The 24,661-nt window shown below is 42.3% G+C and overlaps 2 protein-coding genes across 3 annotated transcripts in view; one reads left to right on the top strand and one right to left on the bottom strand.

The window, feature by feature from the left end:
- The first annotated feature begins 1,656 nt into the window (after positions 1-1,656).
- Positions 1,657-15,833, top strand: IL5RA (interleukin 5 receptor subunit alpha). The gene is made up of 10 exons (XM_035546810.1): positions 1,657-1,759; positions 3,095-3,240; positions 4,023-4,161; positions 4,672-4,804; positions 4,880-5,070; positions 6,031-6,176; positions 6,809-6,944; positions 9,290-9,386; positions 14,517-14,598; positions 15,706-15,833. Exons 1-10 carry the CDS (start codon positions 1,678-1,680, stop codon positions 15,796-15,798), a joined length of 1,245 nt encoding a protein of 414 aa, XP_035402703.1. The 5' UTR covers positions 1,657-1,677; the 3' UTR covers positions 15,799-15,833.
- Positions 15,834-17,763: 1,930 nt separating this feature from the next.
- LOC118248144 (contactin-4) overlaps positions 17,764-24,661 on the bottom strand; it is a 305,713-nt gene continuing 298,815 nt past the window's right edge. Inside the window, exons 19-24 of one of the 2 annotated variants that reach the window (XM_035546817.2) lie at positions 24,397-24,631; positions 23,752-23,867; positions 22,742-22,928; positions 22,124-22,236; positions 20,644-20,812; positions 17,764-19,525 (exon numbers count right to left, since the gene is read on the bottom strand). In XM_035546817.2, the coding sequence (XP_035402710.1) occupies positions 19,425-19,525; positions 20,644-20,812; positions 22,124-22,236; positions 22,742-22,928; positions 23,752-23,867; positions 24,397-24,631 (921 nt within the window). In that variant the 3' untranslated portion in view covers positions 17,764-19,424. The remainder of the gene's footprint in view (positions 19,526-20,643; positions 20,813-22,123; positions 22,237-22,741; positions 22,929-23,751; positions 23,868-24,396; positions 24,632-24,661) is intronic. The other variant, XM_035546819.2, reaches the window with a different exon arrangement.

Genomic DNA, 24,661 nt, shown 5'->3' on the forward strand with positions numbered 1-24,661 from the left:
ATATTTAGGGTCTTTTCAGAAGTACAGGGAAAAGAATGTGCCTAAGAAGAATCAAAATACTTACTCTTTGAGGGCAAAGTAAAAAACGTTTAGGCAACTGAAGGCACTATAAGCAAAGCAAGAAAAGTGCCAGCTTTTTAGTTGTGCTAAATGTCAGCGCCGTCCTGAAGCCAATGTACTGAGATTACTCAAGGTAGTAGGCGTGAATCCCAAGCAGTTGTAAAACATGAGGCTTTTTAAAGACTTTTTTTTAAAATAATGTACTGAAGTGATTGCTTTTTTAAAAAAAAAGAAAAAAAAGAAAAAAAGAAAAAAGCGAGTACATCCAAAAGTTACAATCCAAAAAGAACAGACTTTTTATGAATGGTATTGTGATTGAGTCTTAGTGGCATTGTCTAAGCATAAATGTATGGTGTCGATAATAATTACCTGGTTGTGATTCACATACATTTTGGAATAACTAAAATGTCTTTCAGTAACCCAGCTTACATAAAAGCAAGCCCTGACTCTCCAGGAATAATCCATTAGAAAACTCCAGAGGTTCAATTAGCCTTGTGCACATTTTGGCTAGCAGAGTACTAGATACATACGGAATATGAATATAGATAATGAGTGGACTTGGACATTAAGAAACACACTGTATTGTGGATTATGCATCATTTTAATGAACTAAGCATTCATACACCATTTTTAAAAATAGTAACTGCATAGCAGAAGTACCCCAACTGTGATCAATTGGATTGCTTCCAGTCTCTGGGTTATTTATTGGAAGTTCACTGAGAACTGATGGGTTAAAGATGCTTTCTCTGCTCATTACCATCTGAAAATATTATGTTTTCCACACAAGAAATTGCTGTAGATGCCCTAGGGAAGCAGTGTGATTGGGCTGGGAGGGCGTATTTCTCTTCTGTAAGAACATTTTGGAAAGCTGCTGTTCTGTATTTCCATGTTGTTTATATTAGGTTATACATGAATGATAAGACACAGATTTTTCCCCCCAGTACTTCATGAAACAATCTGTAGGAAGCATAAGAACATGCTGTTTTTAAGCATTAAAAATAGTCGTTCATTTAAATTAGAAACAAACAAAATAGTTTCTCTTACACCCCATAATTAACACTGGAGAATTAGCCTTGAGGTGAGCACTGAGACTGCTTCTTTAGTGAGCTTTATTGAAACAGAAACTGGAAAGTACATTTGAGCAAGTAGCCATTTTATATATAGTGGCAGCTAAAAATATAGATATTTCTGTTCTTGGAGTAAATGGGACTTCACTGAAAGCCAACATACCTGTACCCGACTTGCTCCTCTCTGTGAAGAGATGTGGTAGGTCCGTGACTGCTGCTCTGAACATCCACACGTGACAGTGTTGGAAACGATAGCTTTTCAAGTGGGTCTGAGAAAAGCAAAGGGAGCAAATCGAGATGTGGTTATAGGTACTTACATTAAATTTAGCTGCAACAAGATGCATTTTCCTGCAAGGGAACGAGAAAAGTCTGTGCCTTGCAAGTGGCAGTTTCATCTCTTTGATCACATGGCTATATCTGCACTGTGCTCCATAGTTTGTGTGCTTAATGCTTGGGCTTGGGTTTGTTTTTAGCTCTCAGCATCTGATGTAAAATGGTGGCAAGCCACGTACACTGATACGCAGTCTTTCTCATTGACCGTCTAAACGTTATGGCCAGCATGATGAGAATTTGTCCGATCCTCCTTTGGACAATGATTGTGGTTCAGCCACACGTACCTCAAGGTAAAGCAGGTAAGGTGTGTTCCTTCCTACCAACGTGGTGCTTCAGCACTGGGGTGACCAAGGCCCCACGAGGTGTTAGTCAAATGTGCTGTTCTACACGTAAATAAAACAGGCCATGGCATGCCCTGAGGAGAGGCCCACAAATGACCATGCTGTGTTAAGATGCTTCCTGGGATCATTTTACCCCATCTCAGTGAGATTTCTCCCAGCCAGTGCCCAAGGACTGCTCCCAGAGGCAGTCTGGATTGCCTTTGCTGTGAGAGGGGAGACTTGCGGGGTGTGTAGGTGCAAGCTGTGTGCCACCGGGCCTCCAGGGCAGACAGTGGCTCCTGGCCTGGTTTATGTAACGATGTAAATCTGGGCAGAACAACAGCATTGTTCAGGATAGCAATTTTATTTCTAGGAATAAAACTAGACTTAGCTGCAGAAACTTGACGACATAAAGCATCATCGGCAGCAGTCCCCGTATACCAAGAACCTTAATACTGATGGTTTTTGTGGACATCTCAGAAAGGAACGTTTTAAAGAAAGCAGTTCAAGGCATTTTGTGTCGCGGTTTTCTGACTCTTTATGAGGCAGTTTTTCTCATGTGAGGCACTTGTTTGAAAATGGAACAAATGGGCATTAAAAGCTGCCGGAGAGATAGCAAATAAGGGAGGACAGGCTCTGAAGAACTCTAGAAATGGAGGGGAGTAGATTGATTATTTCACTGTGTTGCTATTTATATGCTAACATTTTCCCCCAGCATGAGACCTTCATTTCCATAAGAGCTCCAGGAATCCCTCTTGCCCTGTCATTTTAAATGATCATTCCCATCCTTCTATGTTTTTTTCCATTTGTGCTTAATTCCTCTGTTCATCATACTTTTGTTTCTCTCGTGTATGACTTCTTGTGGCTGTCAACCTTCACTTAGAAAGCCCCCACGTCATGCTGTTCTGCCAGCCTGTGTGGGTGAGAATTGATCACACAGCTGATCACTTGATCGGCCCCATTCAGTATGGATGCCCAGCGCCTAAGTGGCTGTCAGGATCAAGACTGAAAAACCTGAACCTAATTAATAAGCTAAATGTAATATGTCATTGTGATTTACAAGTTGAAACTGTTGTAAAAAGTCATTTTTTAAGCTAAGTTTTAAGTAGACTCTTATTTGATGAAGTTTTGGGTGTTATTTAAAGATACTTTTCAACTATTAGGAACATTTTGTAAGAAGATGTTGAGAGAATACAATATTGAAATAAAATCTGTTATGGTTTTCTTGCATTACCCTTTAATTATAAATAGCTATTGGTCTAAACAATGCACTGGATTATTGCATTGTGAATATTTTTGTTTTCTTCCTTACAGTTCAGGTTTTCCCACCTGTTAACTTTACCCTTACGGTCTCTGCATTAGCACGAGTACTTCTACGCTGGAAGCCAAACCCTAATCAAGAACAAAAAAACTACACTATTAGATACGATGTGAAAATCTTAGCTCCTGTGTCTGAAGAGGTAAAATTAAGTCCAGTATCCTAAGAAGTCTGAATTCCTGTTATGGCACCAAATCAGGGTGCAGTAGGTGTGACACGTCTCTTGAACAATTGTCAAATTGAGTCACTTACTCTCTTCCACCATTAACAAGTACTTTGAGCACTGGGTAGATTCCCTTTCGTCTATGCTTATGGGTACAGTTCTGCTGGGACAAGGGTTAGGAATTGCCTGGGGAATTGGCAGTTTCTGCAGCATTCATCTTGGAGGGGAAGTTGTAGACTGGGTTTACATGATACTGCTCCCCATTCCAGTCAGCTTATTTAATTCAGATTAATGCTAGGTTATCATTAAAATGTTAGACTGTGTTTTGTCACAGCTATGCATTATAGGCAAATTTTGGTAAGATAAGGGTCCTGTTGTCTTGACTGAGAAACCTTAAACACTTGTATGGATTATTTGTGCTGTCTAGCTTTATACATTTTATATAACCAGCTCAGCTACCTAGCTGGTTTGCCTCTGCTCCTGACACTCGACGGCTTGTTTGCTCCTGTGGGCTATTTAAAGCAGCTAATTCAAGGTTTTTTACTGTGAGTCACCATCTATGGGACTCCTGCTGTGGAAGCACAGGATAGCCATAGCCAAGCTAGGTGATGAGCAGGTACATACTGCCTTCAAGGTTTCGAGTAACCAAATAGTGAGGCACTCGCTAAAGGCCCACATTTTGTAGAAGATCACTCTTTGCAGGTCCCTTAATTCAGCTCCTATCATGTGTTGTTTTATTATTATTATTGTTATTTTTAAAGTATGATACAAAGAAGACTTACAGTTTCCAAACAGCTGCACTTCACAATGGTTTCTCTGCACACGTTCGGACGTTACTTTTCCATAATGGCCTTCAGATGACAAGTGACTGGGTGACAGCAGAACTCCAGCCTCCACCAGGTAAGAAGAAATGCGAGGGAGGTCTGAAGTTTGTGTTCTGTATTCATCTGTGGACTAGATATCAAAGGTGACAGGTTTAATACTAAATGGCATTTTCCCCTATACCTGCTATGTTGGTCTTACAAAACTATTTAGTCCAGGCCTTTCTCTACAGCTGTGAAGCCTGGAATATAATCTGGATAACCCATACAAAAAAGTTTCTAAAAATTCCTTGCTAAGGCAAAGATAACCTACTTTCATACACTTTATGATAATAAAAGATGATATCGCCTTGAATCATGAGGTGTATGTGAAATATGTAATGCTGTGTGGTATAGCTTTACTTACAGTTGTTAGGAATATTCATCTGTCCATTACTAATAGAATCGTGTGATATATAAAACACAAAGAAAATATACAACATAGATAAAATGTACCAAAGACTTTAATCAGTGTCTTAGAAACACGAATTTCTTACAACTCCTGTAATGATTTTTCTTTTTTCTATTCTATAATTTCGTGATTCTGTAGGTGCTGCAAATACAGCTGTCACTAACTTGTCCTGTGCTACTCATTTCACCATTTTTAGTACTGTTTCTCTCCACTGCACTTGGCTTCCTGGCAAAGGGGCACCAGAAGATACCAAGTACTTTCTATTTTACAGGTTGGTGTCTTCTCCCAATTTACTCGGTAATAAATTTCTTTAAGAGCATCATTTATCACAAATGTTTTAATTTAGGTATGAGACCTGCACTGAAGAATGTCAAGATTATATCAAAGACAAGTGGAACAGGAATATAGAGTGCAGATTTTCAGTGACTCATATTACTCCTGATGAGATTGATAAACTCATTGTAATACATATTAATGGATCTAGCAAGTATGCTGCAATCAGACCTTTTCAGCAGTTATTTAACCAAAATGCCATAGGTGAGTAGAAATACATTAAAAAAAAAAAAAGTAAATGTCTAGCAGGATTGTCAAAAGATTTGTAAATTAGTATTAGTGACCTGAATTGTCCTCGATGCAGGTAAAAGCATGTGCTGGTTTTGCATGGATGTCAAAGAAATTGGAAGGGATGATGAGACAGAAACTGGTGGCTTCAACTAACTTTGATTTTAATAATTTAAGTTATAAAATGACAAAAATAGAAAGAAAAACTAGAGAGTTAATATTTTATAGCCTAAGGTTTATTTAAATATACATTTTCTAGTGAGTTAATTAATATACCTTCAAGTAGTTTTTGCTACCTTTTGTTTTATATCTGTTCTTTAAAAGGAACACAACACTCAGGATAACCATGCCTTAAAGAAAGTCATTAGACTGTAGAATAAAAGGTGTTATAAGCCATGACTGTCTATCACTCTCTCCAACCTAAAGAATTTATTTTCCCTCATCATTAGTTCCATGCCTTTAACTTTTTTTGTAAACATGTAACATTTCCTTTTCTCATAGATTTACTAACATAAAACTTTTGACATAATTTCTTCTTAGAAATCAGCCCCACAATAGCTGCTGATCCATCTTTGATTTTTTTTCCCATTTTTCAGTAACTTCCTGCATTTTCTTTTTATTTTTAATAAAAAGAAATTTTTCTAAACAGTCTATCATTAATTTAATGCTTTTCTGAAAAGTAATTTAATAAATACCTCCCCCCCCTCAATAATCTACTTTTTGAAAGCTTTTAACTGGATTTTTTAAACTGTTTTCCCTTAATTATTTTCTGCAATATAGTTATTCCTCCCAAATTCTTATTTTTTTTGTCCAAAATGTGAAATAAATTCAAGGATTATAGGTCCTACTTGGAAACACTATCAAGTTCTAAACTGCTACAATTGTTAGTATTTTAGCTTTGCTCTATAAATAACCGGTATGATTTTCGTTTTGTAGAAAAAGTGAATGTTCCCAGAAATGTCACTGTATTCTTAGAGCAAAATGATCTCTTGGCCACATGGGAGAAGCCAATTTCTCCTTTCTCTAAAGGGTGTTTTGAATATGAATTTTACCTCATCAACTTGAAGTCAGGTAACAAGCAGGTAATTGCTTCTCTGGTGCCCAAGTATTACGTCATGTTCCCTCCTCTGAGCTGAGTGTCCTCTGTAGCTAGAAGTTGCCTTTATGCAGCCTGGCAAAAAAAAACTCGTATTCATGGATATGGTACAAATTTAAAATATTTTAAAATAAAACCTGCATCAGTGCATTTTTTGAAACTATGGATTATTGGTGAAACTCGTGTCCCATTTGTGACTTCGGTTCAACAAAGCCAAAGTCTCATCAGTTTGCACATTTTAATTCTATTTTTGGACATCATTTATGTCTGCAACAAACTACTTCCAAGACAGCTTGGAAAACAGAAGGACAAAAAGGAAAGTTTTATTGCATCTAGCTTTAACAGGATGAAGGTGGAAAATTCTGAAACTCCAACATGAAGTGTCCTAAGGAAGAATCCAAAATGAAGCATCTTTCAAAAACTTTGCCCTAAAACATAGGTGTATTAGGAGAGAAATTACACCTATAAATCGAGTTCTTTCTTCAAAAGCAAGGCCTGATGTTCACTCTTAGTCTAGTAAAGATTTTTTTAAAAAATAAAAAGATGAAAGATGTTTTGTTTTCCTGAGTTGCCTAGCCGTAAGTAATCTATAACAGTATGATACTGTTTTTCTAACAGACATTGAAAATATACTCAAATGACGTCAGATTATGGATTGATGTTACCTGCAAGTATTCCATACAAATAAGAGCTAACCATCATCTATGTTGTAGAAGAGGATTTTGGAGTGACTGGAGTGAAATTCTTTATGTTGGTAAGAATGACATGCCCTTGTCTTGTAAGAAAATAATACATTGTAGTAATTAATACATTAGAAATAAAAAAAAAATCCCCCCAACTTTTGGACATATAAATTTTTTTTAAACAGTTTGTTGTTTTTATATGCTTACATTTTCAGAGTCTACTTTAAACTAGCTTAAGGCCTAAGTTCTAGCTAAGGCCTTTTAATGGCATTACTTCTTTAGTTTTCACATGTATTTCCCTGACATGCACTGTGATACTCATGCTGGAAGTTAATATGAGTGGTCATATCAATTACTACTTTAATGAAACTATCTTAAAAAAAAAACAAACAAAACAAACAAAAAACAAATCAATCAAACAAAAAAAAACAGTATGGCTATAGCATCTTTGGAACATGATAATTTGTCCCACTTTGTTCTATATTTTCTGCTTGCTGAACATGTTCTTTTTTCTTTTTTTCTTTTTTTTTCTGGAAATAGCAGTTTTCTTATCATGGCACGTTATCAACTGTTTGTTCATAGACATCCTGCTTTGCTGTTATCTTTTGAGTTTCTTCACTTCCTGGTTTTCACAAAAGAAAAAAAAAAAAGAAAGTAGTCCCTTACTCTCTCCTGTTTACTATACTTTTCCCTGTAGCAGCAGCCCTCTGGCTTTGCTAAAAATTGAAATACAATTCTGCTTCCTTTCCTTGAGCTGTGGTGATCAAACCAGATTCAATGCAGCCATATGCTGCCAAAAAGAACATTGTGAAAGTAGATCCTGATACCACCTGTCTCTGAGAGGTTGGTTGGAAGCACTACAGTCAGACAAAGCTAGATACAGAAATCATTAATGCAGCTGAGTAGGCCGCCTGTCTTTATTAACTATGCATGACATCAAATCTGTGAGATGGTAGGTACCTGTGAATAGCCACTGCCAGGACTCACAGTTTAAAAGAAAATCTATAGGTCAAGTTTGGGGCAGAGAAATACCTCGCAGCACATTTGTGCTGTTCTGATTCTGCTTTCCCAGCAAAGCTGAAGCATTTGAGGGCACCTCTACAGCAGCTGAAGTGCTTTTGGAGCCATCTCTGTTGTGCAGCGTGATGATAACTGGGGAACCTGGGAACATCATCATTACAGACTCCTCCACTAATGCTCAGCAAATACCAATTATGGGAAATCCACTGGGATGATAAAAAAAAGATTAAAAGAAAGTTAGTCTTCTGTTAAAAAATGACTAAAGTCTCAAACATATCCAGGATGGGCCTTAACACAGGCTTAGGCTGGGAATAACCCAGCTGGGTTGACAGTTACACCTCAAGTCTTACTTTCTTGAAAGAAAATTAGCCATCCTACCGTGCTTGTTGTTGAAAGGCTGACTGTGCACCACTGCCACGGTGGTACAAAGGCCCAGGATGGATCCACGCAGGCATGCTCATGGCATCACCCTGGTTGTGGGGCCTGCTGTGCTGCTGCAGCCTCTGGTGGAGATGGCAGGCTCAGCTCCCTGTTTCTCAGAAAGAAATCGGGCCAAAATTGAATATTGTTTTGTCTGCAGCACCAATAAACCCATCAGGCCTGCTGCTGGCCGATTCATGTCCTTTCAATTACCTGGTAATGGCAGTGCTGACATCCTGATGCATAGGACAGGTAGTTATTGGAAGCACACACGGACTCAGCAACCTTTTGAAAATGCAGTTCAATGTAAATGCTTTTGTTATATGGCATAATATGGCACAAACTAATGGTCGTGGTCACTAAGCATGTCTTTTTAAAATGGAAACGTTGACCTTGATAGAAATACCTGTCTGCTCCCAGGCAGAGGCAGTAGAGAAATTCTCCCTGAGGAAATGCAGCAGCAACAGCTCACAAGAAAAATTGGGCGTTTCAACATCTTTTTTACAGGGAAGCTAACAAAGTCAGAGAAGTGTAGTTGCTGGCTAGAGAGGATTAACAGAAATGAAGAAGAGTTTAATGGAGAACAAACAGGTTGTGCCTGAGGTTATAAGCAAGCAGTGCCTCTGCTGGGTACCAGCCATGCGAATACTGCATGGCGTGGTGCATCCCGGGGTGTGGCATAATGCAGCCTGGCATCCTGGTGGTACTGGCAGAGCAGGCACTTCACGCTTCTCAGCTTGGTGGCAATAAAATGAAAGAAATTTATTGATGAAATCAAAAAGTCAGATTCATGGCAACTATACTTGAAGCTCTACACTTCATTTTTAAATAGAGGTAGCAGGTCTTCATAGTTTGTGTGTTAAACTGTGATCTGAATATAAAACAGCTGATGAAACCTTTTGTAAAGGTGTGCTTAAAAATAACCTGTGATAAAGTGTATATTTTTTATATATATATATTTTTTCTTGAAACTCAGGAGAAAACAAACAGGAGAATTTCATAGCCTGGATTCTGGCTGTGCTCTGTGTGTCCATGTGTGCTACAATCGTGCTTGTTGGTATAATATGCAAAATGTAAGTATCAATATCTTCTTTGTAATTACAGCGTAACTAAATACTAGGTGTTGAACAGGTGTGGGGTGACATGAAAAGCTTTGCTTAATTTTCAGGAGGGGCACCAAGTTCAGTATTCAAGCATAATCATGCAAAGCAAAAGTACCGAATCCTCATTACACTACATTACAGTACATCCTCATTAATTATCTATAATAACATTCAGCAAAATTGGTAAGAGGGTTGTTCAATTTAATTTTAAGCAAATATATATATATACATATACTGAGTGAGGAGAATTTCTTAAAAACCTATTTGTCCACATCTCATTTCCTCACTTAAATGGATATTGTTGGGTCAACGATTTCCACAGGAGGATTCTGTCTTTAACCATGGTGAAACTGCTGAGAGCATCTTTCATGGCTAAAATGTACAGTCCAGTATTTTCTCAGTCATGTCTACATCAGCCTGTACAACTACACTCAATACTGGGCCCTAGGCATGTGGTCTGAATTACAGGTGACCTCAAGGAGTGTGGTAGATGCTCTGAAGACGTAGAAATTCTAGTCCTTTGAGCTTGCTGCTCCTCCTTACCCCTTATCAGGAGGAAGTGTATTGAACTATTGCTTGTTATGAGTATTTTAAACTACTTGTTTAGCTTATTTTTAAATACTACAGAGGCTATGGATGCCAAAACAGATGCCTTATAGCCCAGCTTCCCAAAATGTGCTGTAAAGAAACCCAGCTACATTGGCTTTCTGTAGTAGTGACTGATCAGGTCATAAGTGATGAATTAAAGAATCAATGTAATTACAAGCTTCTTCCCTGAAACATAGAGCAAGCAGCAATTATCAGGTCCACAATAAACACAGCTCCCAGTAACTTAGGTGTTGTCCTCAACTCTGCTACTTTTTTTTAATTAATTTCTTTAGTGCCTTTTAAATTATTGGTTATCCTGATAGGTCCATGACTATTTTCCTTTCCCTAGCATGTTTCCTTTATCAAATAAAGGTCTTCTCTCCAGGAATGTTATATTAAAATAAATGTTAACTCCCCAAAGCATCTGATATCCATAATAACCCGTTCTTAAGTTAATTTAGTTAGCCTAGCAGGTCTCAACAAGTAAATGTCTTTGGAAAAAGAAAGATTAACTATACAGAGAGTTTATTCATATTGCATTTCATATGCACATGTTCTTAAGCAGCCTTGGTATGTTGGTGGATATCTCCAAACCACCCTTGCTCACATCACAGATACCTGTATGGATTGATCCTTCTGCATAGCTGTAGGTCCTCCACTGCTCTGGCACCGTTTTGATCAGCTCTCTCATCCCTCTTTGGGATAGCCACAAACATCTTTGTCCAATACCAGTTAGTAGCACTCATAATGCTCCTTGTTGTCCCATGGAGTTCAGCAACTATTTGGATATTATGCAAATACCCTCAAAAAGAGATAGAGAAAGAAATAGGTATAGACTTCTACTCAAGGACTGGCTTGAAGATGCTGTACTAATGCATTTTATGAACTGTAATACACTGGGCAAATTTAAGCTAGCATTTCCAGGTTCAGACGTTTGCCGCTGCACTGGTAGCTTCTAGGATTTTCTCTCTGTCTGACTGGTGTATAATTCCCTAGCACCCAAAGGCTCATTACATACCATCTTTGCCAAAGTGATTAAAGTTTTATCTGCCTGCTGTACTGAGTTTCATGGTTTTGCTATCTTTCTTCCATCCTTCCCTGGCAGTTTCCTGCTCAGTACCTTGTCACTTCTCTACTCCACTGTCCCTTTCTCTAGTCCTCCAGCCCACCCTGGGAGGAGGTAGGAAGTGCGAAAAGATGAAGTGCAGGGCTCAGCCTGCACGTTTATTGAATGTGCAGATAGTAAAAGTAGAACAGGTTCCCTAGATCACAATTTCATTAATGCCCTCTTTCATTTTTACTACTGTTGAAAATTCATGAAGTGTACCACACAATTCAAGCCACAGAATCATTTCAAATTTCATGCAATTTGAAGGCATTATAAGGAATTTCATTACACCAAAGACTTCTATAAATTTTTCTATATAATTCCTGGTGACTACAATCATCAGAAATAAAGACCACTGCTTAGGGAAAAAATATCCCAAGGCAAGATAGCCCTCTGGGACTGTTTGGATGGTTACTTGCAGTAGCTGATGGAGATATTGTCTTGATAAAAAGTACAGTCGAATGTTTCCCTAGTTTACCCTCTGTCTTCATGGACAAGCATCTTCTGTACCTCCTTAGGCTGTGCCTCAGAATACCACTTTCTCCTGGAGGTGAGCCCACAGGAGGATGTAGTTAACAACTTGCTCCCAGCTGCTCTCCACTTAACTGAAATCAGGCCAGTGAGCAGCCCTCTGTGCCCTGCAATCAGAGCGGTCATCCTGCCCTCCACCAGGTTCCCCTCCCTCCTCTGCACGCCACACCAGTCCCTGACCAGCAGTCACCAGCTACCTGCTACAGGGAAGTCCTTTGGAAAATGTCACAGGGAATTTCAGGGGAGGCAAGATACTAGAAAAGGCACTCCAACATACTGTGAAAACAAATGTTTTATCAGCCTTATTGTAGAGGTTAGAAGAGGGAAAAAAAGAGCATGTTCTCTTACTTATCTCTCTTTGTTTATCTTAGGCCTTTTAATGCCACAGTCCAGGGGAAAGTAGCAAATTTCAGAAAGAGAGACAACACAGTAGCTAGAGTGAAAAAGCTGAAACACCGAGTTAAGCCACAAGGGTCCTGTAGAGTGTTTCCAAAGGCTGAAGGTGCAAATAATGCTGATAGAAAGGGCCGTGATCTTACTCGGATAGAGGCAAACACAGATGTTGGGAAAACTTTCTTTGACAAAATATTTAATCACTTAACTCCGACTTTTCAGTGTCCTGCCAAAAAAGACCAGGACCATACTGAGAGCATCACTGTAACCACCCCACCACCGCCTCACTGCAGACTCTTGCACCTGAGGGGCATGCAACCACCACGAACCCGTGTGCTTCTGCCTCATTTCTGCTGGCTGTTTGTGCACCCCTCCTTAAGTGTTTCCACTCCAGAAGTGACATGTAACATGCTTTTTGCTGACTCAATAAATAATTTTGGTATGGCTCCATCAAAATCTTTCATTGATAAACAGCACAACTAGAAATGCATCCCTGCTAGGAGTTGGGGGGAAGAGGTAGAGGACAGACCAGGCCCGTTTTGCCCCCAGAAGTGCCAGACCTGCTGCACACCTCGCTACCAAGGGCCCTTTCAGATCCGCCCCATAGTAAGTCATCCTGTTTCTGTTGAGCATAATTAATTATTTAGATTACATTAGATAAATGTCCTTATCTAATCTTTGTCCTAATCTAATCTAATGTAATGTCCCAGTGTAAACCTGGTTTCAGAAAGCAAAATGATCCTTTGTCATGTCCCAAGGCAACTGAACTTGCACAGCTATAGCAAACTGGTTTATTGGCTTTCTCCACACAAAACCTTCCCATGGTTAAGGAGAGAGGCCTTTATTTTGACCCTGGACTAGCTGGTCTTGTTGGAGTTTGAAGCTGAACCCGGGGTCTGTCTGGAATTGGTAACCAGGACACAGGTGAAATCATGAGGCCTCTGGGGCCTGGCACCTGGAAGGCTGGGGAATTGTGATGGAGTGAGGAGCCATGAAGATGGAGTACCTACACACTGCTTTTCCTCCCCATAGTCCTGGTTCTGTCTTCACAGCTCCTTCACAGACCCTGGTCCATGTGCAGCAACGGGGAGACGTCCCATAGTTTGCTCGGTCAGGTCTTCTGTTGTGCCAGCAGTGGTACGTCCCTTCCCTTCACCTAATAATTAGTTATGCAGCAATGTCTCTTTCAAGGCAGCAGAAGCTCAGCCAGGGAGGTTTAGCTCCAAACTGATAGTCAGAAAATACTTTGAAGAAACTCTTTCAGGAGGAGGGTGTGGGAGAGATGAGGATTTTTTTTTTTCTACCTCAGAATGAAAGCTATGGAAAAGAGTAAGTGAGCAGCAGGAATTTATTTTAGACTCCCTGCTGAGGAGGAATAACAGGATAAAAGAGAACTTGATAGAAATCAGAAAGCTTTCAAAAGAACAGTCATAATAACATAAGCGCTCCGCTAACCAGACACCAGGCAGAATTGTCACCAAGTGACACGGGAAGGAGCAGGCCTGCCCTTGGTCCCAGCGGTGAGGAGGCAGGAGGGCTGCTGCCAGGCCTCCACACCTGGGCCATGTCTCTGCTTCATGGACATCAAAGCATCTCTGCACACTAATTCTGGGCTAAATCCTCTAATCTCCAGTCAGGCCATGTTCCCATTAAAACCTGACCCTACTTGGACCTCATGCTATCCAGAGGTAGAGACAGTGAAAGCATTTTAGTGACTGAAATGCAAACTCTACGCTGGGGTATGTCAAAGACAAGAAAACGTTTGCTCAGCAGCACTTGCTATCACAAAAGTACCTATGCCTAAACGCTTCAGCCAGGCTAAAGAGTGTCGGGCAGAACAGGAGTGTCTCAAAGGGTGCTAGCAGGATGAGCTATTACCCCACTAAGTGGAACCGTTTACTTGTCAGCCCTCTCTGGTCCACTCCTTGCCTCCTCCGTGCTCCCTCGGCACACAATTATTTGCACTTGCTCTCCTACCATGACACAGAGGCAGATTATATCCAGAAACCATGATCTGAGCAAGAGGCAGCCTGTCCTGAATGTCCAAACAAGGTACATGACAGTGCAGCCCTTGGGAAGCAGGCGTGTGTGAGCAGACAGATGAGCGCAATTAGTTTCTCTCCAAGTCGGGGCTGTTACTGCCCCGCTGGATGGGGCAGCGCCCGGTTCTCTGCTACAGCTGCAGGGGGGAGGCTGTTGGGGCCCCTCCTTTTTGTCATCCACTGTCCCCAGGGTCCAGAAGTGTCCTGTCAGGATGTGAACAGCTGCCACATCCTTGGGGTCTGTGCTAGTGGACCATTACCCACTGCTCTGAGCCCTTTGAACCCAGTGCTGCTGCCTCCAGCTGCAAATGCGGGAGGAGAGCAAGAAGGCTCACGGGGTGAGAGCTGGCTTCTCGGGGAGAAACGTGCTGCTTGTCAGATGCTTCATCCATCAGAAAGAGCAGTCCTTTCATAGCCCTCCGCCACTGTTTTTGACAGGAAATTTGTATGGAGTAAACTGTTTCCGCCAATTCCGACACCCAGCAACAAGTTCAGAGATCCCTTTCCAAATGAGTATGAGGTAAAGTAACATTTTTATTTATTTTTTTAATGATTGAAGGAACGCTTGTGTTTGTATGCTGCTCTTTCCCTGTAGGACTATCAGCACAGTCTGTTACTGCTGAATTAAAGCCTTTTGACCTCATAGAATTTCTAATGTCAGCATTGAATGTGGGCTCTGTTGCCAAATGTGTTGTGCAAAACTTGCCAAATGGGAAATTGGTGGGTGCAGCTAGTGTAACACCATGCAGTGCCTTACCTATGGGTGTCCCATGGAGTTAGCCCTCACATTTAGCCATTTGGGAGGCTGTGTGTGTGGTTACAAGTGCTGGGGTCAGAGCTCACCTGGCTTTGGGACCACCTCCTCTGCCAGGGGGCCAGAGCGCCGCAGATCCCAGTCTGCAGTAGGCCTTGATTTGACCTTGTTTGTAGATCGAGTGTTTTGGGGAGGGTAAAAAACATGAAAATAACCCCAAAGGGGAAAGGTCTATTCCAAAGCACTGGGCTGGGGAAGGATTAAGGGCGGCTGTCTGGTTTCAGTCATGCAGGGCATTTCAGCCACAGGGTGCCGTACCTGTGGCTCTGCCTTCTGCACAGAAAGCCGCTGGAGCTGCTCCTTGCAGGAGCCCGGCCAGGCAGAGCCCTGCCTTGGCAGGGACTGCAGCTTGTCTCCTGGAGGGCTGATTTATTCTGTGAAATCTAACAGTGAGAAATGCTTGGGTCCTACTGCTAAGCTAGTTTTAAGCCTTATTATGTTTGCTGTCACTTCCTGGTAAATACATTTGCCTTGCAGATAAGATAAAACTCCTCATTGTCTGCTCAAGGGAAGTGCTGCTCGGTAACTTGATTTTAATTTGTCTCCTCAGAATACTGGTTTGATTTTTTGGGTATGGTTATTATTCCATGGTCTGGTCAAGGAAACAGGCTTAAAAGATTATAGTATAATGTTTGTTTTTAATTAAAGTCATTGCTGTAAAATAATATGACTAAGGGTATCACACATAAGAACATGAAAAATAGCAAATATCAACACTGCAGCTAGAAAATGTGAGCTCTCTTAACTAGCGGAGTCAGTTGATAACTTCTGCTTACCTGCAGCTTGTCAGCTAAATCTCCGTTTGCTTTCCAGAGAGCGCGCACCTGCACCAGCGAGACAGAGACGGAGCTCGGCAGCTTCGACGAAGATCTCTCCTGCAGCGCCCTGGACGACTTTGTCTTCTGAGGCAGTGCAGCCTTGCGCAGTAGGGCCATGCCACATCTTGGGGCACCCTACGTGGGGATGACCCCCACAGAAAGTCATGGTGTAAGCAGGGTGTAAGTGCACGGAACTAGTGCCATGGTTCTTGCATGAAAAAAAAATCCTGGAAAAGAGCTGGTGGCTTTTTTTGGTAGGCAGCTTAGTCTTTTGGATTTTTTTTTTGTTTTAAATACTTCTGACAACTTAAGCATGTAAAATGCAAATTGGGATTTTTGTGCAGCAGTAAGGTACATGGTACCGGTGCAGGCAGTAAGGTACATGGCTGGGCAACTGGCAACTGTTCTGGGAAATAGCCATGAAACCCTGCAGAAAACTGACAGGCAGCTCCCTGAAAAAGAAAAAAAAAGAGAAAAAAAAAGGGCACATACTGATAAATTTCCTCAGTTGCATGTAGAAAACACAGCCTGGGAATGCAGAGTTCTCAATTATACGTAATCACGAAAAGTTGCCGTGGAACTCTTGGTGGTTTTAACAGGGCTTTCTGAGACAGAAGGAGCTGGATGACTCCTTTGTTTGTAATTTTAAAAATCCAAGCCCAATATTGCAACCTGTTTTTCTTACCTATCTGTTGTTCCATCTTAAAGGAACCGAGTCTGGAACATTGTGGGTTTCTGTTTGTGCTTTGTATACTTCTGTTGTGTAATCCACTAAGCAAGTTAACAAATAAACCTCCTGCCTGAAATCGCTTGCCCCGCTCTGGCTTTGAACTCATCCGCTGCTGACCGCGATGCTCTGCTCCTCTTGCAGAGTCCCTTCAGCTGCCCAAGAAGCCTCCTACCCACTGAGCTGCGCAGAGGTGGGGTTAAGCACATTAACAAAGAATAACAAGAAAAAAAGAGAAAAAAAAGAATTGACCTAGCAAGTAAATTGTTTGGAAAGTGCCTAAACATAATGGAGTTCCCAGGTGCTACAAACTAAAAGTAATTATAATAAATGAGCCAGTTCTCATCTGGGTGAAATAGCATGACTCCATCAAAATTAATGTAGCTCATTAATATAACAATGTTTGTGCCTCAAATGCCTCTGCTGCGTGTGATTTTAATGGATTTGAGGTGCCCAACTTTAACAGTCTGAAAATCAGAATTTCATTAGTAAAATCCTAAAAACGAGTCGAAAGAGAATTCATTTACTATAGTATATTTCATTTATGCCATGCCTTCAAGTACCCTAATAAATAAAATTTCTAAATATAACTTCATTCCCAGTAATGGAAAGATTCTGCAGAGATTAATGCAATACATTTAAATGCATTTTTCACTTGAGCTGTACATTTGGTAATTTGAAAGTGCGTGTGTGAATGCCCTGTGCTTCCCAGTGAAAGCTCCGCAGCCCCGGGCACTCCAGGCACCAGGGGCTTGGACAGGTACCTGGCTTTCTGCTTAGAGCCCCAGAAGTGAAAAACGAGCTTTCAATTTTCCGTGTTACTGGTAAGGATGCAAATCACAAGAAAGCCACACAAACAATTGCAATGAGGTGGTGATGATGAGGCCAGCAGCCTGTTGGTTTTGGTGCCCAGATTTCTGTTTTTTTTTTTTTTTTTTTTTTTTCCATGAAGCGGCACTGGGAGCCTGTAAGCACTCGGTTGGTGCCTCCACCCTCACTCAGAAGCAGGGCTTTTCTCCATGACAGTCCATCCTGCTGGCTGGCAGCCCTGGGTGTTGATGAAACACTCGGCCAAGCGGCAAGGCTGAGTGTTGGGTGGCCCGGCACCCTCAGCGCAGCCCCCAGGCAGTCACCAGAGTGACTCCGGTCACAGGGCTTCTCTGTGCTGCCACACCTAAAAATCAGAACTAGAATTGCAAAAAGTTGCAAAAATGCACAAAGACAACAGGAGAAGCGATGTCTTTCCCGATGTCTCACCCTTACAAAACTTATCACCAGGTGCAACGAAGCACAGAGGACAAATGCTCCTTGCAGACAGGTATCTTTACAAATGACAGAATATTTATTACCAATACCTTTAAAAAAAGATTACATCTGCTAGATCACTGATAAATATCATTTACACTGGGGAGAAAACTACAGAAGCTTTTTTTTGTTGTTCCATTTTTTTGTTTTTGTGTTTTTTTTTTTTTGTTTTTATTTTTTTTTACATAGAAGTAACCATATCAAACTAAGAAAGGAACACAGCTTGAAATACTGACAATATTTCTCTGGTCAACACCCCTGACTTTTACACAAGTGGAATCCTGATTATGCGTTACTGAATAAATATATTTAGAAGGTCTAAAAGTTAACTGTATTATTTTGTAAGCAAAAAAGACAAGTTACAGGCAAATTCAAGCTATCAGGAAAAAATAATAATAAACCACTGCAGCGCATTTAAACTTGAAAATTTTATAGAAAATTCCATTGCCTTGTACTAGCATTATCCCATCTGAGTGAACTTACAAAATTACCCCGTAGTAACAAACAGTCCTTCTCTTAAGAAGAATGATTTTGCTGTGGATATCCTCATTTTCCGGTGTGCGTCTGTGACGCCTCCAGGTCTCTCCGAAGAGCTCCTGCAGAACCGCGGCCACCCTGCAGGCCGGGGGGAGCCCCGTGCGGCCAGGTCCCGGCCAGGGGTCTGAACGTTTTCTGTGGTGGACTTGGGAAGAATGATGAGTTATGGGAAAGCGCACGTGGGGAGTGAGTGCGTGTTCAGCCGGCGAGCCCGGTGTCAGAGCCGCTGTACCCTGACATCCTTGGTGCGAAACGCGGAGCAGCGACGTGGGCTGAGCAGGGCTCGCGCTGAGGCCCCTCGGTTCCTGGCTCCTTCTGCTGCTACCTGCCCCTCGGTGTCACCAGAGGCAGAGGTGATGTCTCTGCACTACCTTAGTCCCTACCCAATTTAATGCTAATCATGATAAAGCCAAAGCTATTTCAAGACGGTAAAAATGGAACCTTACTGCATGATGCCAGAATATCAGCTACATGTCCTGTAGTCCGCAAATAACCAAAAGCTGTGTGGTTTTTCAAGATTATAGTGTTCTTTCTGAGCATTTGGAGTTTGTCTCGGTTAGTCCTCCGAATAAAATGTGAAATCGTGTGTGTTAAAAGCACTTGATTTAACACAAGAATCATCATAACTGCCCTTAAATGCAGCTGCATTATGAACCCGATCTGAAGCAGTTCTGCCTTGCGTAGCCTTGTAAAACTGTACAGGAAAGTTGCAGCCAATTTACTAAGAACAACTTTGACCTCTCGGTCATAAAGGAAAAAATTCAAACAATATTTTCATGATAATGTTGTCCATAGCATTTTATAGCAGAGGAAAAATTAATATCTACATCATATGTTAACTTTAAAAAATTCTATAAAACACTAAATATATAATAAAAAATATGCATATAAGGACATATGTAAACTGCTTTGGTAACATCATATTACAGATGTTTTCAGTGCATTGCAGAGTTTCCAAGGAAACTTCAGACAAAGCTATATTTGCTTTGAGGAAGTACTGTATAATGCCATTCCTAAAGAAGCATAAACATTTTCCAGTAGTAAGATGTACTCAAACCACAATATTACTTAGTACTGGGTGTCTTCGAAACAACTAGCTAAATGTTGCTTATATTATAAACAAGAAGTCCTTTATGTAATTTTTGTCATAAACTGGATCGAGCTGTGAGCGAGATCATTATCGTGCTGATGGCTGACAGCGTGCAAGCGTTGGAGGTTGAAGAACCGGATCCTCTCGCATACGCATCTGAGGAAAGGAGAGAGGGGGAAGAAGATGAGCCACCAGCGCCGAGAGCAGCCCTCACGAGCCCAGCCTCTCCCCCCCGGGTGCCTCCGTGCCGTCCGCTGGTGGTGGCAGCAGAGGGTCTGACCCCTGCCTGGAGGCCTGTGCCTCTCCAGCTGAACGCCTGCTTTTCATTCAATTCCCACTGCTCTGGTGCTGAGGCTACTCTCACATTATACTACTTCATGGCCTCTTATTCTTTTATTTTTTTCTTTACATTTATTTTTCCAGCTATACTATATTCAAGCTGTTCTTACAGCACCAGCCCGGCCCGATCCACGTCCTGAAGGAGCTACACGGATGCTCCAGCGTGGAGCCAAATAGGAACTGGCATGTGTTCTTGCTCTCCTTCGCTCTCCTGTGTCTGCCCATGAAATCCTTCTGTGTGGTTTATGTGGCTACAGCACACAGCCTGGTGGAGATAATTCTGATCTCACCCAGAGTTTTTACATTGCTGTAATTTTAATGCCATATTCCTGCATTGCAGAGGCTTCTGATTTAATGCAGGTTATAAACTGCAGTGTTATTAATGGAAGATGGGACACGGAGATTTTGCAAAAGCAATGTTGAGTAATAAAATACTCTCTTTTCTGTTTGTTCTTCTACACAACCTCATTTCCCTAAATAAATATTTATGCATCCAACACACAATGGAATATTGCTATACAGTAGCCTTATAAATTTAAAAGCCTCTGAACACTGCATTTTATATTTTGTTATAGTGAATTGCAGTGAAACAATATATTCAGTATATACGAGCATGGAAGTAGGAGAGCGGAAAGCGTCTAGAAATCTTAAATACAAATATAACCACTTGTGGTGCTGTTTCTCATGGCTTAATCTTTGCTCGGGATGAAACCAGGAATTTGGGCTTGAATGTCGTCTGATCCTGCATTTTAGCTCCCCGAGAGTGCTCAAGCCAATGCCCGCCCTGGCTCAGTCCTGCTGGTAGCTGCAGCTGCTTCCTAGGGTGATGCAAAGCTGAATTAAAACCTATTAAAACTGCTACTAATGAGGAGCTGACCCATCACGGAGCAAAGGGACTGAGGCACTGGCTGATGCACCCCGCTCCCCGGCCTTACTTGAGATCTTTGGGATTCGGATTTGCTCGCTGCTGCTGCCATCGCCCCCGTCACTGAAGGGCTTTATCTCTATGATGTAGTCCTCGTCAAAGGGCAGGGAGAGCTCCACCGAGGTCTTGTTGGTTTCGATCACAGAGGCGCTGCTCTGCCTGTTCCACCTGTACAGAACCTGCAGCGAGTGGGAGAGAGATGAGGAGGCAGAAACAGCAGAAAGGTTCATTGTTGTAGGAGCATCCAGATTTACCACCACTCATGTCTCGAGAGCCCCTGATCATACTCATCAATGCCCAGACACACAGTCTGGTCACAGAGGTGATATTCTGAGCCCCATGGTCCCTTCTGGCTTCCCAGAATAAATTGCTTTTTTGATTCACCTTCTAAGATCTGGAAGTCATATTAATTAACATCATAAATTGTGACACAATATAGAAGTTTTCCAGGAAAAAAAATAAAATGATGAGCAATGTTTTGCTGGGAGCCAGGAAGGAATAAGACTCTGTTATTCTAACAATAAGTTTAAAAGGTTTTTTAGAAACCTGCTAGAAGGATTTTGCTTTTTCAAGTCTGACGAGAATCTCTCTCACCTGTTTCAAGTGACTTCTTAATTTGCATTTCAAACCTAAAAAAATGTAGTGAAGAGATGGTCCAAACTACTGAGACTCATCTGAGGTTTTTGACTGAAAACCCTGAGGAATTACTTATTTCTGATAATCCAACAGAGTGCACCAAAGATACTTAAAAGTGAGGGCAGAAATGACAGCTGGCACAGGCTCCCAAGGCTGATGCCGCCAGAATTTCAGATTGTGAACAAAACATGAAGCATGCCCAGGTTCTTCGTTGTTTCCAGCTCTGGTGGAAAACGTTTGCACAGTCCAACCCTCAAGGCAATGGCTGGCAATTGCTCACTGACGTCTTCTTTGGGCCAAATTAAACCCTTGTGTAAGGTGATAGAGCTGAATTCTTCCCAAGATTTCTCTCTGGCTAAATTAAAACCTATTAAAACTGCTACTGATGAGGATTCTCTTTCTTTTCTTTTGGCTTTGCTCTCTGAAGAAAATGGAGCTATTAGAAAAGCATTTTATTTATCTGCAATTAAGGAGCCAACTATAGCCTCTGGAAGGTTTCCACCCAAGGCAGGAGAGCAGTCCTGCAGGTGGGCTACGAGCTTCCTGGGCTTAGCTGCAGAGGAGGCAGGGGCTGGGGAGGGGGAGCCGCAGGTCTGGGGGCTGACACCTTCATGGGCGCAGCCGGAGGGTCGCTGTTTCTCGGGAATGTTCCTGTTTCAACCCATAAAAGCAGGCAAGAACCATGAAAAAACACCTAATCTAGTTTTATTATAAACCCTGAACTTGACACAGGATTCATGGAAATGTCCTTTATACCCCAGTACAAGAATCTGGAGGCAGCTAAAGCTAAATGAGGATTCATTGCAGGTCCTGAGGGAGGCCGTGCAGTGGCGTCATGCTGACACAATACTCACTTTGTAGCCTCTCACTTCTGACTCGTTATCCAGTGCTTTTACTTGGTCCCAGTTCAGGATGATCTTGGAGTCTGACGAATTCCATATGATGTTCCCAGGGGGCTGACTTGGTGCTACAGCAAAATATAGGAAGGATATTACTAAGGAACACTGTTTCCAGTTTGATTCCTCCCTGTACCAACATAGCTTCCACCACCCCAGCTGAGCATGCAGAGTCCTACCCCTCTAGCAAGCTAATGAGCTGTTTCACTGATCTGTGTCCTCAAGGTCACAGGAGGTGTGACACAACACACTCCTCTAAATTAAAAAAAGGATTTACTCAGTTGCTCAACATGCCTGAGACCAGAAGAAAAAAGCCCTCTTGAAGGATGAGATAAATATTTAATTTTCCTGCACAGCTATGATTTCAGTTTTGCATGCTCTGCTTACTTAACATGGGGAAGAACCTTACAGAAAAAAAAAAAGAAAGAAAAAAAAGGCTGGTAAGCCTTATGCACAAAGCAGCAGCAAAGAAACATCTCCCAGCTCCTTCAGACTTGAAAAAAACTGAAAGCCAAAGGAGAGCGCTGTTAGAAACCCTCCTAGGCAAGAGCACCGTGTGTGGTCAGTAGCACTCACGTGGCTTCTTTGTAGTGACGTTGACTGTGGTGCTGGAGGGCCCGGTGCCAGCAGTGTTGTAGGCCTTGACTGCCAAGTGATAGAGCGCGTTGCCTCGCAAATTGGTGACTTTTGTGGATGTTTGGTTACCAACTGTCCTGATCTTTTTCGCGTTCTCTTCCTTTTCGTCATGTCTCCAACATCTGACCTGGAAAACAGAGCAGGTACTTTGACCCCCCAGCCATGGGCTGGCAGCACCCCGGCAGTTCCTAGCGCTAACTCTGGCACTTCTGTCCAAAATGTCGGTTCCACAGAGCCCAATCCCACATGTTGTTGCTTGCTGGACACCAGCACGGCTGCATCGCTCTCTTCCCAGGGGCTCAGTTGCTGGCTGGCCATGGAAGCACATTTTCCTGCCTACCTTGCTATCACTAAGCCTTTCAAGGCCATAGTTTTTTGTAGCCATTACTGGCAGTAAATGAAACACTGCATCTAGTGTGAAGTTTATCTGAACGGTTAACGCGAGCCTAACTACTGCTGAACAGAGCAAGGCTGCAGACACCATCCTGGAAGTGAAACCCCATTAGGACAACGCTCCATCTCATCTCGGTAACTCATGATGTTTTTTCTTTCTCAGGGGAGACCCCAGGGATTAGACATGCTGGCTTCTGTCCATAAACCCAGGGCTGGTACTGCTGACCACTGCTTTGCTCTGAGATGGAGAAAATGACACAATTTATGCACTTCAGTTTCCCACTGAAGCATGCTGACTTCCAAGCAGCCTCTCCCTGCCACCAGCGCACACAGGCTTCCCCCAGCAAGCTCTGATCTGCGTTTTCAGACAGATTAGACACAGATAGATGCACAGCCTTTTACCCTGGGAGAGAAGTCTCTGTGCGCTGAGGAAACAACGGGAAGCCAGCACGCAGCAGGACCCGTCTGCCCTGCATTGCCATGGCACATTGCCGCAGCACGTCCCCGTGTCTGCTCAGTGCCTGGTGTTGAAACGATGCCACGGTTCGCTTCCATACCTCATACCCCTGTATTCTTCCTTTATGCTGATTCTCTTGAGGGGGAGCCCAAGAAATTTCTACATCTGAGGCAGAAAGACTTCTGGCGAAAACAGTGGTTGGAGCTCTGGTTGGCTCTGGGTAGACGAGTTAAAATAAAGTCAGTTTTCAATTTTATGTTCAATTAGTTACAAAATTCAAGGGATTTTCGTCACTGCATGCAAAAAGAAGCATGCTACAAAAACAAACTTTCCCATTTCAGAACCAAGTCCTGTCAGGCCTGTGCCAGACGGCTCTTCCCCTCCGCAGAAGAAATAATAAATGTCATTTCTAAACTCAACCCAGGATACCATGTACAGTAATTAGGACAAGAGGGAACATTTTCTAATCAGTGGACATTAATTCATACTAATTCTCAGCTGAATTCTTTCCAGATTACATATTACTTTTCCATTAATATCAAAAGATTTCATTACAATTAATGTTATTTTAATGACTATCAAAAGAATTAATCATGGCGTGCCATTTATTATAAATCAGAGCAAGGATCGGAGTCAAAGGATGTGTCGGTGCGGATGCTAAACCCTTTCAGGCCCGGTCAGCACCTCAGGCGGCCAACATGAGGCCAGGGGAGGAGGGGGCAGTGGGGTGGGCTCCTTGCCCTACCTTCCTCCGCCGAGTACACGACCGTCACGGGGCTGAAGGACCCTTCACCCTTGTTGTTGTACACCCCCACTTTCACTTCGTAGGGGGAGAAGGGCGGCAGCGTCTCGTTGCGAAAGACGTATCTGGAGGCGTCTGGGGAGGCCACGACGGTCTGCATCCAGCTGACGGTGCCGAAGGGGCGGAAGGCCACCACATAGCCAAAGCCACCTCCGTTCTGCAGCTCCTCGGGCACCGTCTAGGGGCAGGCAGAAAGAGAGAACTCAGC

Source organism: Cygnus atratus, chromosome 10, assembly GCF_013377495.2.
Source record: "Cygnus atratus isolate AKBS03 ecotype Queensland, Australia chromosome 10, CAtr_DNAZoo_HiC_assembly, whole genome shotgun sequence".
NCBI classification, from domain to species: Eukaryota; Metazoa; Chordata; class Aves; order Anseriformes; family Anatidae; genus Cygnus; species Cygnus atratus.

Coding starts and splice junctions, on each gene's coding strand:
- IL5RA (XM_035546810.1), top strand. CDS start 1,678: ATGGCCAGCATGATGAGAATTTGTCCGATCCTCCTTTGGACAATGATT. Junction 1,760..3,094: donor CGTACCTCAAGGTAAAGCAG/GTAAGGTGTGTT, acceptor TCTTCCTTACAG/TTCAGGTTTTCCCACCTGTT. Junction 3,241..4,022: donor TAGCTCCTGTGTCTGAAGAG/GTAAAATTAAGT, acceptor TTATTTTTAAAG/TATGATACAAAGAAGACTTA.